The sequence below is a fragment of the Ricinus communis genome, chromosome 1 (genome assembly GCF_019578655.1).
Source record: "Ricinus communis isolate WT05 ecotype wild-type chromosome 1, ASM1957865v1, whole genome shotgun sequence".
Classification (NCBI taxonomy): Eukaryota; Viridiplantae; Streptophyta; class Magnoliopsida; order Malpighiales; family Euphorbiaceae; genus Ricinus; species Ricinus communis.
Genome location: NC_063256.1, coordinates 35,431,003 through 35,448,526, shown reverse-complemented (window position 1 = coordinate 35,448,526; position 17,524 = coordinate 35,431,003). Strand labels below are relative to the sequence as shown.

Genomic DNA, 17,524 nt, shown 5'->3' with positions numbered 1-17,524 from the left:
GATCGATTCTTTTCTGTGCCACTAGTTCAATCAGAAATTAAAGAATTCAATCCTTCTAAGATATAATACTGAATCCACCCTGTATCTAACTGGAGATTTTATTTACTGAGAATATTCTGTATCATGTGAAATCTGCAGGTTTGACATTGTCAAAGACTTGTTAAAAGTTCAATACCTAGTCATCAATGCCTAAGGAAGATATACCATAAGAATCAGAGAGACCACCGCTAGAATCATAATCTCATATGACCCAGAAAAAAAAAAAATCATAATCTCAAAACTTTGACATATAATATAATTGCAGCTCACATTTGATCAGTTGGGCCAAAAAAAAATAGAAGAAAAAACCATCAATATTATATATCTGCTAGTAGTATTTACATGAAAGATTTGAAATAGGACTTCTGCTACTAATTCTAAGAGCTACAAGCGTTAGCTTCATGTTACTAGTCCTGGACAGGTTTCCAAACAGAAAGCGCGGAGATGACTCTCCCCTTCCATCCTTGCAGCATCCACCTGCCATTCTCATCGACAACAAAATCTTTATGGTATTCTGATCTCACAGTACATCTAACTTTCTTCAAAATCTCCTGATCTAGTGAGAGCTGCCTGAACCCAGCTCTCAGATTTCTTACTTGCCACTGTTTGTATGTCTCCGGCCTTTCAACCCTCTCTGCACCCTCACATGCTATCACATTCATAATATCTCTTCCGAAAATTGCCTTCTCATACAGCATTCTCTGATCATCTTCGCGCGGGACATTAATCTCAAACATATCAAACAGTGCAGAGTAGTAGAAGAGTGCCTCCCGAAACCTTGTGACAAAGAATGGTGCATTGTAGGTACCGTTAATAACCCCATGGATAAATATGTCTGGCCTGATTTTCCTGATAAGTTTCAAGACAGCATCTCTTGCACTGTTTGCTACAACTGTGTCATCAGGGAGATTCCTCAACCGGTACAAACAATTAACAACAGTCATCTCACCCCTGTCGATGTTGAGATCTTCATATTTGATGGTTTCCCATTTCTGTGCTACAGCATGATACTCAAATGGGACATTAAACCTCTCACAATATCTCTGCAAGCGACGGCCTGTCTCCTCGACTCTTTCCGCAGGGCGAAAACCAGGTTGAGGAAGCTCAATTCCTGTAATCCGCAACTTGGGCGGTCCACCAGGCCGCTGTGAGAGACGCTGGATAAGGCAAGGCCATTGAAAACCATATAGCACCCCAAAATCAATAATATGGAGCCTAGTAGCTTTCTCTGCCAGTTTGAAAATAGTCTGATTAGCAAAGAAATTTGACATTCTCTTGAATGGACATGCCTTAACATACACCTGGTAAGCTTTTAAGATGTCAGAAACCGGTGTCTTGCTACTTAAAAGGGGTGAATATGCCGGGGTCCCAGTGCCAGCCAAACGAGTCTCGAGAGCATTAGCAAAGTAATGTGCCAATCTTTGGTTTCCATCCCCATAAGGTGAAGAGTGTTGCCTGATCTGCCTAAGTAGCTCAGTTGCAGTCCTGTGATCACTGATTGACACAGACTGTGCACATTGTGCTAGTAGAGTTGACAGATCCACCACTTCTCCTTTGTTTCCCTGTCTCCTTCCTCGCGCTGTTCTACCATTAGATCCTTTCAAGCTTGCTCCATTCCGTGACTTGTCTTGAAAAGCACACATCTCAGACTCGTGCTTCCCACTTGGACAAAGCAATACCTCATCAAACATTTCTGACTGTTCAGACTCGGCAAGAGAAAGCGCAGAATGTTTGTTGCTCCTCTCTTCTTCTTCTTCTAAATAATCGCTATCCTCGCGTTGATGATTCTTCCTTCCCCGCGAACTACTCGGTGAGTAATCGCTTTCCTCCTTGTCTGAACATGTCGGTGAGCTGCAATTTGGAGCCACAACCAAAGGATCACCATCTGAAAAGAACTTGCTAGCATCTCCTATCCCTTGCCTGACACTATGAAAATCTGGCCCTGTCAGGGTACTATACAAATCTAAATTATGAATTTGATCAAGGGTCCAACTTGGTTTCTCAACTGAGGAGTTAACAGCTCCAGGATAGCAATTACTGCGATCAAAACTGCTACTCCAAAGTGAATTATCATCTGGGCTTCCAACAATTTGAGGACAGTGACTCAAGGAATGAGGGTATTCCTGACCAAGAACATCATACAAGGATTTCTCAGCAGCTTGGAGAGCTAAACAATCCTGTAACATACAGGTCTTACCCTCTAGATCCTCTTCCATAAGCATATCACTTATGTACTTGAGAACTGCATTATTATTAGGATCATGCCCTTCTGAGGAAGATGGTGATGATTGTGTCAAATCATTAGGAGGTTGTGAGTTAAAGGAAAGAAAAGGAAGATTAGATATAGGATTACTTAAGTTGTGATTGAGTTCATACCCATTAAGAAGATTTCTGTTTGAAGGGAAAGAAATTGGGCCATGATCAAATTTGAATCGGTTCATGGTATTTGGAAATTCTTGGAGAAGAGTATCCATGAACACCAAACCTTAATTTTAGTTCCCAATCAATTTGAGGAGGACAAGATAAGAGACTTATGGCTCAGGTTTATTAGCTCAGCTATATCAAACTTTTTTCATAAAAAGAAAAAAAGAAAAAAAAAATCAAAAATTGACTTGTAGCTGAGCAACTAGGTTGTTCTCAGATGGAAAAATGTTAAAGAAAAGAACAAAAAGACAAGTAACACATAAAATCAATTAAGTGGGAAATTCAAGAATCTTGAAAGAAAGATTGGAGATAAATATACAACACTAACATTAAAAGAAATCCAAAAGATTTACCTAGATTAAAGAAAGAATTTGGCAGTTTATAGTTGAATGAATGTGCCAGAAACAGAAAAGAAAAAAATTCAAGAAACCCAGAAACACAATTAGAGAATGCAAAGATCCCAGAATCCTGAAAGCAAGAATGGAGCTAAACCCCAAAAAGAAATGAAAAAAGACTAAAAGAAGTTCTCCCAAAAATATGAGAAAATAAAAAATTGCTCTGTACCCGAGTCAAAAAATTGAAAAAAATAAAAACCCAAAAAGAGACTGGTTTTTTGAGTTCAAGATTCTCAGAACTAACACTAAAGCATCACTTATTTAAATACAAGAAAGTGAAGAGCGCACCATAGATATCTGAGAGAGGGAGGGAAGGAATGAAGGTTCTAGGAAAGGCAGTTTCTGGGAGGACAAAAACACAGCCGCCACCTCACCAAATGTTGGCTTTTCTGCAATGGGTACAAAATCTTTTTTTCTTTTTTTTTTCCTTTTCTTTTAATGAGGTCCCATGGGAGTGTTGGATTGCATTCATACTATACATCTCCATGTTGACCTTAGATTGAACCCAAGCCAAAGGCAATGCTGTTGCTCTCCTTTTCTTTCATAATCTTCATCTCCAAGTCATTGACTGGATGTCAGGAAGTGTGAACGCTGAAAATTCTAGGTTTAGGTTGGATGTATTGGTTCCTTAACGTTGTCCATATTCATGAACTTAATTAAATGTACGAGGGAAACAGATGCATTTTTACTGCTCTGTTTAAATCCACAGGGACAAACGAATTACCACTTAAATCTTATTCTTGGGTGCAATAGTATATAAAACTTGTCAAAAGCTTAAACTTATATTATAGCTTTTGATAAGTTGTTTATATTCAGCAATTAAAAAAATTTATAAAAATTATAATTTTATTATTTACATTTATTTATTCATATATTTTATATTATTCATAATTAAAAGTTCATATTTCAGTTTTTAATTTTATAGAGTTATTAATATTTTTATAATAAAAAAATTATAATCGAAATCTATAATTAATCATGCACGAATATTAATGTAATTAGCCAAAGCTAATTTTAGAAGGAAATTGCATTTGATAAGATACTTATATTTTCAAATATATAAGTACTCACTCAATTCACATAGTTTAATATCATATGATTACTTCTACACCTCACAAATATATAAGATACTTACTTACAATCTTTTCTATTTTTTCTTCTTTTTCTTAATCTTTTCTATCATTTTTCTATTATCTATCAAATCTCTTTTTAACACTAAAGAGAATGTTGAATTAAATTCTTTTAATTTTTATTCATTTTTTAGAAAAAAATTTACTTATTATCTTTTAATTTATATAAATTATTTTTTTCTAGAACACTTAATACCTTTATTTTTTTCTCTTATTATTTTGAGGTGAAAGTATTTTTATTTTTTGAGGTGAATGCACACAAATAAAAGAATAAGTAAATGATATTTAATTTTTTAAATTTTTATTTGAATGAATGGGGAAAATAAAATAATTTTACTTTTTTTCTTTTAATCTTTTGAAAAACAAATAAAATTTTTAAAAATAGTGTTGAAAATAGATAAAAAAAAAGAAAGAAAGAAATATATAATATTATTTTAAAGGAGGGTATTTAAATCAATTTACTATTCAAAATAAGTCAAATAAACAATTTAATCTGTAAAACCAGCTAGAGACACTATATTGAACATATTTAGTAAGTTTAAACACTTTATTGAACAAAAAAAATAGTTTAGACACCAAAATAGAAAAATAAAAAGTTAAAACACCAAATTTGTAATATTTTTTATTTTCTATTAGTTTTCTTTGTAGTTTTTCATCACCGGCAATCATTTTTTTTAGATCATTAGTGGTATGTTCTTCCTTTTATTTACATCATTCTATTTTTAAATATATATTTCTCAAATTTATTTATTTTTTTAAATTATTATTAGGATTCTTGATTTCTCCTTTTATGGAGTTTTTTATTTTTTTTGTGGAGATTTGATTCTTTTTGTGAAAATTTTAATTTTTTTTATTTATATCATTCTATTTTGATCGAAAGGTCAAATTTGAATTTTTTTTATAGATATACTCATGAACAGGATTTTCATAGAGCTACAATATTGATAATAAGAATTTTTTTATTGATGTTCTTGCTTTGAACTCATTTAAAGATCAAAAAGTTGATATATATAATCACTGAATAGAGCGCGCAGATCACCGAGTTGTAAATGAAAAAAAATTATTAACGCGATTGAAGGATATAAATACTAACTTTTACTATTTAAGTTAGTTGTAGTGATTTTTATTTTTATTATTAATTAAATTATATTCTTTATTTTTCAACAAATGAAAGATATATAATTTCTATAAAAAATTTAAATTTTATTTAATTTAGATAAATAAAATTATATAATTCTATATATACGGGATATATCGTCGTCCCTGTATAAAATAACGCATCTTTTATAATAAAAATTCGTAAAATATGAGTATTAATTCAATAGCAAAATTCTTACGTACAGGTTTATCATTTTAAGTAGAATTATTATTATAATAGATTTCGAAAAACCAATTTTAAGATTTTTATTTTTCTTTCCTTAAAACTTGAGGAAAGAAAAATTCAATCTATCCTTCTCAAGTTGAGAGGTATAATAGTAGAATATTAGTTACTAATTGGCGAGTGAAAGGGAATTCAAACAAGGAGTTATCCTGACATGTCTAGACTCTCAAGGTCTTCTTTTCTTTTTATTTTTCTTTTCTTTTTTAATACATTGGATAATATTTTATTTTATTTTATTATATTTTAATGAAAGTGAAATTGATTTTTATTTTATATTTTATTTTATTAGACAAGGGGTATCTATCCCTCGTGCACTAAAAGATAACAAGCTAGAATCACTACCTTTTTCAACACAAATCTTTAGACTTTTCTCCTTCGTGAATATTCCTCTCTAGTCCTTTTCTTACTCTAGCTCCATCTATGCCAAAAATTTCTAATTTATAAAAGGGATAGATTCAGAAATTATATGGTGTACTATTTTAAATGTATAATTTTTAAATAAAAAGATATGTGATTATAAATCGTGATAAGAAAATATATTTTATTATAAAATATTTTAATTTATAAGAATTTAATCACTTTCATTTTGATCGGTCATTATTATTATATTGTTCGTGTTTAAAAATATGAATTTAAAGTTTAACAATCCTCAATTTTATTATTTGACGGTTAATCGCAGCTTAAGAAATCATCGCGATGAGATTAATTTTAATAGTTAAATAATAACATTTTGAGTTATTAAATTCTAAACTCATATTATAAAGTATGAAAAAATATGATAATAATAACTGATTCGATAAAGATATCCAAATCATTAGCAATTAATACTTTTTAACGATAAAATACTTTATTTTATTATTATTATCACATATTAGAATCAAATTATACTTTTTATATTATACTTTTACAATATTATTATTAAGAAAAATTTTATTTTTTTATTCTTTTAAAATAATATAAATATATATATTTTTTCATTAAAGTTAATATCTTAGTGAAATTTAGTAACATATATGCTCAATAATTTAAATCATTAATTAAAAAATAATTTGGTCACTAATTTTTTTCGTTTAGGGCGCACAAATTGTGTCGTGTTCACAACTCAACATCACGCGCATAGCCACATACAAGCACGTGTGACGCGCAACTCCACACGTGTACGCATTATCTTATTAGCCATTACTTTGAAGAGAGCCTAAATAGAAAATTCGAATTGCAACTTACTTGCAAGTTAAGTTAATTAAAGAATATAATTGACTATACATTATTTTAACTATTTTATATTTTTTGAATTTAATTTTACTTATGTCGTTCTTAATATTTTTAACAATTAAAAATTTCATTAACATGAGGTGTAAAAGAGTACCATCAAGAGATACATACCTCCTGCTAATGAACAAAGAAACGTCTAGAAAAGTCAAGATCAACAAAATTAAGAACCACAAAAAAGCCATAAGATAGGCAGTGCTGCTGACTCCATAATTTTGGTACATGGCTGATCAATAAGCCAATAATTCCCGATTGGTAGGTCGGGCTAAGGTTCCAAATTCTGCAAATGGGTGGATGTGGTAAGACCCACCTAAACATGCTCTCTTAATAGAGAGTAAATAATTGGAGAAAGTTTGAAATATTGGATAGGCCGAGTCACATAACTCAATGAACAATTTTTGATCTAAGAAATGTCAAAGACTAGAATCATTTTTTTTTTTTTAAAGTACAAACCCATGATAAAGGGACACTAATTGAAAAACAAACATAAGTTAAGTACCAATAACTGACCCAACTCATGGAAACAATCAAACAAAAGAAGCAAAACATAAATTTCAGTGGTGGGTAAGAAGGCAAACGGAGGCAGCAATGGCAAAAGCAAAAACCCAGCGGACTCCAGCGGAATCCTTGCTCATAGAAGCGAACAACAGCTCTTAGAATGATGGTTGTAACACCCAAGCAAGAATGGAGGCACCAGCCCGGAGGACAATAATGGCGGCCAAACCATTATCAACACTTGCCACATCTATAACATCGCCCTCAGCACCTGCTTTTATACCGCACCAGTCACTTCCCCGGCGACTGCAAGAGCCCATCCTATCCGCCTTCAGAACGGCACACATCAAGCAAAATCACCCACCAAACCAAAATTGAAAAGGAAAAGGAGAAAAGAGAAGGGGAGGGCCACCGACAACAGTTGTTCTTCATTTATAAATTATAACATAAGAAATTTTTAATCATAACTCATTCACTCAAACTAGTGATATGGAGCATAATCATGGAATGAACTATATATACGTTGTAACAATTTTAAATCCTTACTATTCAGCTTGAGTAGTTAAGAAATAGAAAAGAAATAAAGTCCAGCATTGTTTTTCCCGGTTCTTTTAGCTTTAGGCAAAGTCTTGTTCTTGTCGTTGATTGTGGGACAACGGGTTCTTTTGGCCCCTCAACTTATGCGACCGAGTCAAATAGACGGATTTCTAACCCTTTCAATAAATATGCCCGAAATTTTGTACTTTTTGGGCCATTTAAACCAAAATCAAGTTGACAAAAGCACGTCACTCGTATGCGACTATAAAGAAAAGTTTGTTAAATTAATAAAGAAATGCCTAATAGCTCAAAAAATCCGAACCCGTGGAAATCACGATCCGATTTGTGAGTCTATGATCAACGCTAGAAAATGGCTAGACTTAAAGCCACTGAAATCCTTAACAAGTCTAATTAGCTGAAGATCTAGATAAATGCATACATAATTATATACTATTAAAACAAGCCAACATTTCACTTACAAATTGCACATAATTAAATTAACCTTTCAACTAGATTACTAGTAAATATCTCATTTTAACATGTCAAATTAAAATATAAGGTATCAAGTATATTACTATAAAGAGTCTAAAATTTCAAATAATTTAAAATACAGATAATTAAGGCTTAATTACAGTAAGCTAAAAGAAGAAAGAAAAGTCGGACTGCAAAAAGGAATCGACGGAGGACCTAGCTGTCACCTGAAAATTTAAAATTGAGACTGTCAGTCTTAGGAGTGAGTTAAAATCATATATCTAAAGTAAAACAGCCATAAATGTACATATGCAATGGTTAATAAAATAAGGTGAAACATCACAAAATAATAAGTAAGTGTCATAGCATAATTTAAAATAATTAATTTTTAACTCATAAGGGACGAGTACTTTAGCAGAACCCTAACCTCAATACTAGCAGCCTTTCGGGTCTCTTATATCCCAATAAGACTGGTGCCCAGAAAGCAAAACTCAACCAGAGTTCTTAAATCCAACCCGGTCATTTGATTAAACTCAAGTTCAGTTCGAGTTCGTACAAAATAATGATGAATCAAACTCAAACTTATTAAAGTTTGGTGTGGTGGTAATGCAATGCGAATTTAGTAATATTTTTTAACAAATATACTTTTTATATTTTTAAATTAAAAGAAATAAAAACTTTAAAAAACATAATATTTTCTAAAAGTAAAAATTACTATTTTTAGATTTCAATTTATTTTATTAATTTAAATATGAAATTTGTAAGGGAGGCTTTCATCCAGCCAGAATTGGAACTTAAATGGTCTTAAAAATGAAAATTTTACAGTTATTTATTGAAAAAGTTCAAATTCAGTCTATTTGGCCTTTTGACACAAGCTTAAGGAGTCAACTGATACTTTGTTCCTTGCTTGTTGTATTAGTTTCTAGGTTTAGTTTTTCATCATTTAGCTCCAATGCTCTCGGTGGTTTTTCCCTTAATTAAAATTATATTATTATCAACAAAAATTTATTATGGAAATGAGATAATGCAAATATATATTAATTAAGAAACAAATAAATATATGATTACTGGAGCCGCCGGTATCCTATTAACTTCCTCACACCCATAGAATAATGATGTTATGCAAGTGGCAATGCAATCAAACTTAAGGTTTTTACTTTATAACATTAAGCATGAATTTGCACCTTTTTATCTTTAATTTCTTCCTTAAACATCATTAAACTGGACCCACCTTTGACCTCACTTCAGAATCCACCCCCAGATTCTCATTTATATTTTAAATTATTTGGTTAAGGTACTAATAATTATCATTTAATTAATTATATTGGTATATACATCATCAATCATATGAAAAAAAGAGAATTTTTTAGCATTGAGTCTTCTCATCAAGCAATATATATATATTATTTTTGTAGTGATTTACTATAAGACATAAGACTTTTAACTAAATTAATAAAGAGTAATTATTATTTATCTTATGTATTTTTTTATATTATACTAGTTATTTTATGATATTTAAAATATATTTTTTTATTTTTTTATTTTGTAATTTTATACTTAAAACTCCAGCCGTTAGAATTTTGTTAGGGAATCGTTAATTAGATTTAATTTTATACTTTTTACTTTCTGATATTTTATGTAATATATAAATTGTCTCATATATTTTATTTATTGCACTAAAGTCCCCTTATATTTTAAAAGTCAATATAATTAAGGATCTAAATTGATAAAAAAAATATGATTTGATCTTCAAACTTTTTATCAAATTTATAATTCTACTACAACAAAATTAATAGTAATAATTTTATTTTAACAATTTAAAGTTAAATCATATGAATTTTTAATATTTTAATTAATATAAGTATTTTTAAGATATTTAAATTTTATTAAAATTTAATTAAACTAAAAATTATAATGATTAAAGAATACTAATTAATTATTTTTATATAGACACTAAAATTAATTTTTGTATAAAGATTAGACAATGAGGTTCTAGTATAATAAATAAACTATAAAGGAAAATTTGTATATTACATCAAAGATCAAATGGACAAATAATATAAAATCAAATCTAATTAAGTCGTTTAATAAAAATTCTGATGAATGCGTTTTTAGTATAAAATTACAAAATAGAATTTAAATGTCAGAAAGTAACTAGTATAATATGGACAAACACATGATATAAATAGTAATTATCCAATTAATAATTTTATTAATTAATGAATTTTATAAAAACCAACATATTTTCATATTACATAATCAATCATTCTATTATTCAATAGTAAATGATTAATTTTATGTAATTATTAATTATTAGAAAGATATTAAAAAAATTTAGAATATATATTTATTTTTTATAATCACTTACTCAATTGAAAAGTAAAGATTTATAAGAATATAAATTCATTCTTATATAATAATTTACTAATCTTAAACCTACTTATACGCATTATGTTTTGAGTATATTGGTCAATAATTTCTTAAGTTTTCAATCATTATAAACTTAATAAGTTAATATTTTTAATATTTATGAATATTTTAATTTACAAGTATATTAATTATTAAAAGATAATTGAATGTATTTTTGCCTGATTTAAATTAAATAATTAAAAATTTAATGTTCACTTAATAAGTAAATTTTGCTCCTTACACTATAAATGAACTTCAGATTATGCAAGTTATATTTCATTTGAAAAATTAAAAACAGAATGCATAAATGTGATTAAAAAAAATCATAAGTCCAAAAATTCTAATTAGCTTATGATTTGGGATAAATATATATAGCTAGTGTACATGTCACTCCTCGATAGGTTTCCAAGCTGAAATGGCATGAATTATTCTTCCTTTCCATCCCATCAGCATCCAATGACCATCTTCATCAACAGCGAAATCCTTATGATAATCATTCTTAATGTTCCTAACCCTTTTCACTATGTCCTGATGCAGTGGTAGCTGCCTGAATCCGATCCTAGAATTCCTGATCTGCCATTGCTTATATGTTTCAGGCCTTTCAAACCTTTCTGAACCTTCACATGCTACAACATTCATTACATCTTTTCCAATCAATTCTCTCTCGAACACCAACCTTTCTTGATCTTCACGAGTTGCTATAGCCTCAAACATGTCGAACAGTGAAGAGAAATGGAAGAGCGCCTCCCTGAATCTTGTGGCAAAGAATGGAGCATTGTAGGAGCCATTAACAACTCCGTGCAAGAAAATAACAGGATTTATACTCTTGATCAATCTCAGAACAGCATCTCTTGGACTGTCAAGCACAATCGTGTCGTCTGGCAAGTTCTTTAACCTGTTCATGCAGCAAACAGCAACTACTTCATCCTTGTCAATCTGGAGATCTTCGCCTTGAATAGTTTCCCATTTCTGCGCTATAGCATTGTACTCAAATGGCACATTCAGCTTATCAGCCAATCTTTTTAACCTTCGGCCTGTCTCTTCGACCCTTTCTCCAGGCCGAAAACCAGGTTGAGGATAGTCAATTCCTGTAATGCGAACCTTTGGAGGTCCACCAGGTCTTGTTGACAGGTGGTAGATGAAACAAGGCCATTGAAATCCATAGGAAATGCCAAAATCAATGATGTGCAGCCTTGTTGCCTTCTCTACTGCTTTCGTGATCGTCCTGTTTGTGAAGAAATTTGACATCTTCCTGAAAGGACATACTGAAACATAAAGCTGATAAGCTTTCAGGATATCTGCAGTATTAGTTGAAGGTCCTATAAAGAGAGTAGGCATCAATTTCCCACTGCCAGCCAAGCGTGCCTCAAGTGCATTAGCAAAGTAATGAGCTAATCTTTGATTTGCATCCCCATAAGGCGAAGCGTGCAGCCTAATCAGCTTCAGTTGCTGGTATGCAGTCCTCTGGTCGCCAGTTCCTGTAGCTTGTGCACATTGAATCAGGAGTGTAGATAAATCAAACATCTTTTTATCCTTAGCGTGTCTCCTCATACGTGTGTTGTTGGGTGACTGCTCGTTCTGCTGCAATTTCTTGCTTTCTTCATTTCGTGATGCATCAAATAGAGGACATGGTAAGGACTCATTGTTCTCAACCTTATGCAGAAACGAATTATCGAATATCTCCAACTGATCCGACACTCCAGTATAGATCACCGCTGAATGCTTCTTGCTTCTTCCTTCTTCCTCCAAGTAACTACCATTTTCATGCTGCTGATTCTTCCTTCCCCTTGACAGGTTCGACAAAAAGCTCCTTCCACTCTTCTGTGGTGCCGAATCTGGAAGCTTGTTAACATTCCCTGTGACCCTGTTAAGAATATTAGCAGACTCGAACTTCCCTTGATCAAAATTCCAATTGAGCTCAGCTAAGTTATCAGCAGAAGGGTAGCTATTGCAGCTACCAACACCGCTAGCTGTAGCAAAATAATCATCTGGGTTCTCGTTGTTTTGATCAATAGAAGAAGGGGATTGATCACAAATAGGTGGATACTTTTCGCCAAGAACATCATACAAGGATTTCTCAGCAGCTTGAAGAGCTAAACAATCCTGCAACATACAAGGTTTATCTTCCAAGTCTTCTTCCATTAACATATCACTTATATACTTCAAAACAGCCTGGGAGAAATTACTAGTTTCACTATTGTATGCAGAATCACCATATGAACTCAATTCAAAAGATCGAGTACTCGATCTAAAAGGCTGCAGATTGGTAGTAAGAGATGCAGAGTTGACAGATTCAAGATTGAAGCCAAACCCATCATCAGGATTAATATGATTTGAACTGACTTGAAATGATCTGAACTCAAACTTGCTTCCCATTATTGAAGTAGGAGATTTCTCAGTATATTTATATATATGATAGTGATGGACTAAGATCTTTAAAGCAGGAAAAAGAAAAGACTGAAGTGTAGAAGTGGGAATTTCAAGAAACAGGAAGCAAGAACATTCTTGCAGATATCAACAGAAGAATGGTTTTTAGAAGAAGAAATTTTATTGAAACACTTATATTATTGAAAAATCGGTCAAAGGAACTGTATTGTTGGTAAAATATGAAGGCTAAAATAATTGAAAAGTGTAAGCTTCCTGGAAACCTCTTTAGTAACCGTTGTACAAGAATATTCATAGCATGTTTAGAGCCAAAGGGGATAGACAACCTTAAACATCAAACGTCATATTCCAATTGACTATGGATACAATGTGATGCTTTTGCACTCCAACTTTTTATATAAACTGTCTTCGTCTTATTTATAATAATAATAACAATAATAATAAACCCATGGCCGAAAGTCCGGTGACTCAAAAAATTCTTACTTAGATCCAGTGTATATTTTTATCTATATATCAAATCTATAAATAATTGAAATGTATTTATTAATTTTAAATAATAGATAAAAAATTAATAATTTAATATCAAAATATAAAACACTCATATATGTGTCAGTTTTTAAATTATTGTGGTGCATACGCTAAATCCAGATAAAAAAAATTCATAAAGAAATTGCTAAATAACATGACTCGGTGTTTTTTTTTCTTTTTAAAAATTATAAATAAAAAATCTTATCTAAGCTTAGTGTATATATCATATAACAAATAAAAAAAGTAACATGTATTATAAGTGTGAAATATTTTGGTATTGGATTATTGATATATTTTTTTTTTATTTAATACTAATAAATATATGTCAATTATCTATCACTAAATCTTTTCGAATAATAAACAACTCAAAATCATAATAATATTAAAAAAAGATGCTAACCCTTATATATTCCATATGAAATCCGAAGCCCCAGTCCACTGAGCATTCCTTTTTTGTTGAAATTCTTGAAATTTCAAAATGGGTATGAAATAAGAGGATTGGTCAATCTTTAACTCTGAACTTCCAATAATAATTCATTCAATTCATCCAAACTTGAAAATACCATAAAATAATTAGTTCCACGGCGCAATCATACAAGTAACATGTTGATTATTATTATTATTATTTTATTTTATTATTATTATTATTATTATTATTATATTATTATTATTATTATTATTATTATTATTATTATTATTAGTCCAGGTATTTATGTTCATGCATGGACATGTATTTCTTCTCATGCATAATTCTTTAGTAATCTACAGTTAATTGTTGAAACAGATGAGTCAAATTCAATATTATGGTCAAACCTTGCTACTATTTAAAAAACAAAAAAAAATTAATAGGATTTAAGAGCTAAGTTGTATTATAGTGGTCATTTATTATTATGAAACTTATTTTTAATTATAAATAATTAATTGATATTATTTATAATAATTCATTTATTTTATATTTTTATTTATTTATTTAGATTATTAATAAATTTATATATAATTTTTAATTATTTGATTTAATTTTTTTCGAGTACTATTAGATTGTTCTATTATTATGAATTATCTTTTATCCATGAATAATTAATCGTATTATTTTAAATAAATCACTATTAAATTTTCAAAATAGATAGAAATTTCTAATAAAAAATTAAGAAATAATTTAATTTAATAATTACTGAAGCCGCCGGTAAATGTTATGTTATGAAAATGACAATGCAATGATTAGTATTTTTATACATTTTCCAACTAAGCATAAGCACTTGATAATATTTCTTTTCCTTAACATCATTAAACTGACCCCACACTTCATTTATATTTTAAATTATTTGGTAAAGCTTAATAAAAATTAATTATAATATTTAATTTAAAAGATTTCTTGACTCTTCCCATTTACATTTGATAAAAAAAGAGAGCTATTTTCAGTATTTAGCAACAGATCTTAAGGTATTAAAATTCTAATAATTATATATAATATGAATTTTGCTAATTTCTATTCTATAAAAAAGAAAAAAATAAATATTTTTCTCTTTAAAGGAAAATATTTTACTAGAGCTCCTCTTCTTTAGGGTTTAAGAAAATTATTTTAGTTTTTTATGAGAAAAAGAAAATTCTTTTAGTTGTTGTTTCTTCTCTATTTTTTTTCTTTTTAATTTTGTTTTGAAGTGGTTGAAATTCTCTTAAATTATGTCTATTATTTTTATAAATCAAATAAGAGTTATGATTCTTTTTAATTAATTTTTGGACACTTCCCCAATTTTTAGTAATTATTGAGTGATGATTTTATTGAAAAAATCAAATTTGTAGTATTTATTTCACTGGGAGTATTTAATTGAAAAACAATATAAAAATATATCATGCGTTCAGGCGCTATTAAATATTTAGAGGACTGTAATTTTTTATGACAAAGAAATACATATTGATTTAATTTTTTATATTTTTACTAAATTATAAATTAATATCTTTAGAATTTAATATTTTAATATTAATGTAATATTTATTTTCTATAATTATCATGATATTCCTAAAGATATTATAATTTTATTTAAAAATTATTTCATTTCATTTCTAATAAAATTAAAATATATATATATATATTAATTTCATTAAATATGAATTCAATATAGTTAGTAATATGCTAAAATACTTAATAAGTAATTTTGTTATTGAATTATGAAAATCTAAAGATATTAATTTATAAGATAATAAAAAGTATAAAAATTAAACCACATAGTATTTTTTTGTTACGAAAAGAATCACAGTCCTCTAAATGCAAAAGCACTAAACAATAAAATACTTTTTGTACTTTATTCTATTTAATTTAGATATAAATTTTTTTATTTATATATTAAACTAGTTGCGTCAATTGATATTAATTATTTATTATTAATTTTTCTTATTCACCATGGTGTATGGTCCTAATATAATATATAAGAACTAACATATAATTAAAATTTTCAATTGGGTCGCCTAACTCCATTGATAATGTTGTAGCTATGCTCCTGAAATATCACAACCCAGTTTTGACCAGAAAAGAGAATTCCTTATGATGGGACATGAGAAATAAGATCTTGATGAATTGGTTGAACATTCATAATTAAAGTTTCTATATTCATAAATCTTTTTCCATTTCAAATCACAATTATCTAGAATTTAAGTCAATAATTTAATTATTATAAAGACAATAGATTGTATAGTATTTAACAAAATGTTTTTTTTTTTTTTTATAGCCACCCATTATGAAAAATGAATCTAAAATGATTGTCTATGATAACAATTGCTAGTCCATTCCAAGTATTGACATTAGATAGTGAACAAACAAATCATAAATCATATACACTTGCTATATGATAAATAACTCAAAATTACAAATATAATTGATATATTTAAATGACATTATGATTATCTTTATAATTGTCATAAACAAAGGTAGGTTAAGTTCACCTATGATGGAACTTTCTTCTCTCTATGCAATTTTAGGCATTAAAAAGAATTCAAAAAAGATTGTGGAATATGGAAGTTGTTAGAATCCAAAAACTCTTATAATACCCAATCATGGAATTTTTTTAGTTAAATGATGAAAATTAAAATAAATATAATCAGGGTTTTGTTAGAGTTCAACTATAGTATTTTACTATTATAAAATTTATTCTTAATTATAAAAAACCAATCAGTAATAATTAATAAATAATATTTTAATTTTATATATTTTTCTACTAATTTAAATTGTCGGTAAATTTATATTTAACCTCTAATTATTTATATAAGTTAAAATTATATAAATAAATAGAATTGTTGTTAAGTATCATTGATTACATTTTAAAATAAAAAAATTATTATTATTAAAAATATTATATTTGACTGATCGATAAATATAATATATATATATATATATATATATTAATGACTGATTTATTATATAATTATTTTAATAAATTATATCAATTTTTATAAATTCACATGATATTGTATATCCATAGTTAAAAGGACTACTTATTTTAATAATAATAAGATTTATTTTAATTATTTTTAGTCGCATTAATAATTCTTTAAATATATAACTTGATAATTAATGTGCCAAGTTTGGCGAATCTTTTAAACCGCTGTTGCCTTGGATAATAATGACAAACAAATGTTTCTCATGGCTGCTATTAAGAGAGTGTTCCCTATTCAGTTCAAATGGTTAATCTAAATCCAATTGACTGAAATCGGAGAATTTTAGTTAGTCAGGAACTTAAAATGTTCTACTCTATATTTGTATTTTTATTTTTAAAATAGTCTTCATTTTTAAAGCATGAAGCATGACTGAATAGCCCAGTAGGCAATGATCAGAACCACCAGCAGCGCCACCACCACTAGCTCATAAAGCAAGAAGAATATATCAGCTAAAGAAAAATGAACCCTCCTTCAGTGGAAAGATGTTCACCATCTATCCATTGATATCGAACCACCCATCAAGAAGCCACCATAAAGCATATGTATGCACTTTGTCTTCCATTTTGACAGAACTTTTTTTTAAAGAAAAAGAAAAGATGATCAACAACTTCATAAGTAACATCAGAGAGAAA

At 28.9% G+C, this 17,524-nt stretch overlaps 2 protein-coding genes across 2 annotated transcripts; both read right to left on the bottom strand.

The window, feature by feature from the left end:
* Nucleotides 1-335: 335 nt before the first annotated feature.
* Nucleotides 336-3,131, bottom strand: LOC8287880 (scarecrow-like protein 14). Its single transcript, XM_002533703.4, has one exon. The coding sequence runs from the start codon at nucleotides 2,511-2,513 to the stop codon at nucleotides 447-449; it is 2,067 nt and encodes a 688-aa protein (XP_002533749.2). The 5' UTR covers nucleotides 2,514-3,131; the 3' UTR covers nucleotides 336-446.
* Nucleotides 3,132-10,876: 7,745 nt separating this feature from the next.
* LOC8287882 (scarecrow-like protein 14) lies at nucleotides 10,877-13,088 on the bottom strand. The gene has a single exon (XM_002533705.3). The coding sequence runs from the start codon at nucleotides 12,924-12,926 to the stop codon at nucleotides 10,938-10,940; it is 1,989 nt and encodes a 662-aa protein (XP_002533751.2). The 5' UTR covers nucleotides 12,927-13,088; the 3' UTR covers nucleotides 10,877-10,937.
* Between the last annotated feature and the right edge of the window lie 4,436 nt (nucleotides 13,089-17,524).

What these genes read in the sequence shown, in the direction of transcription:
- LOC8287880 (XM_002533703.4), bottom strand. Translation starts at nt 2,513, where the DNA reads ATGGATACTCTTCTCCAAGAATTTCCAAATACCATGAACCGATTCAAA.
- LOC8287882 (XM_002533705.3), bottom strand. Translation starts at nt 12,926, where the DNA reads ATGGGAAGCAAGTTTGAGTTCAGATCATTTCAAGTCAGTTCAAATCAT.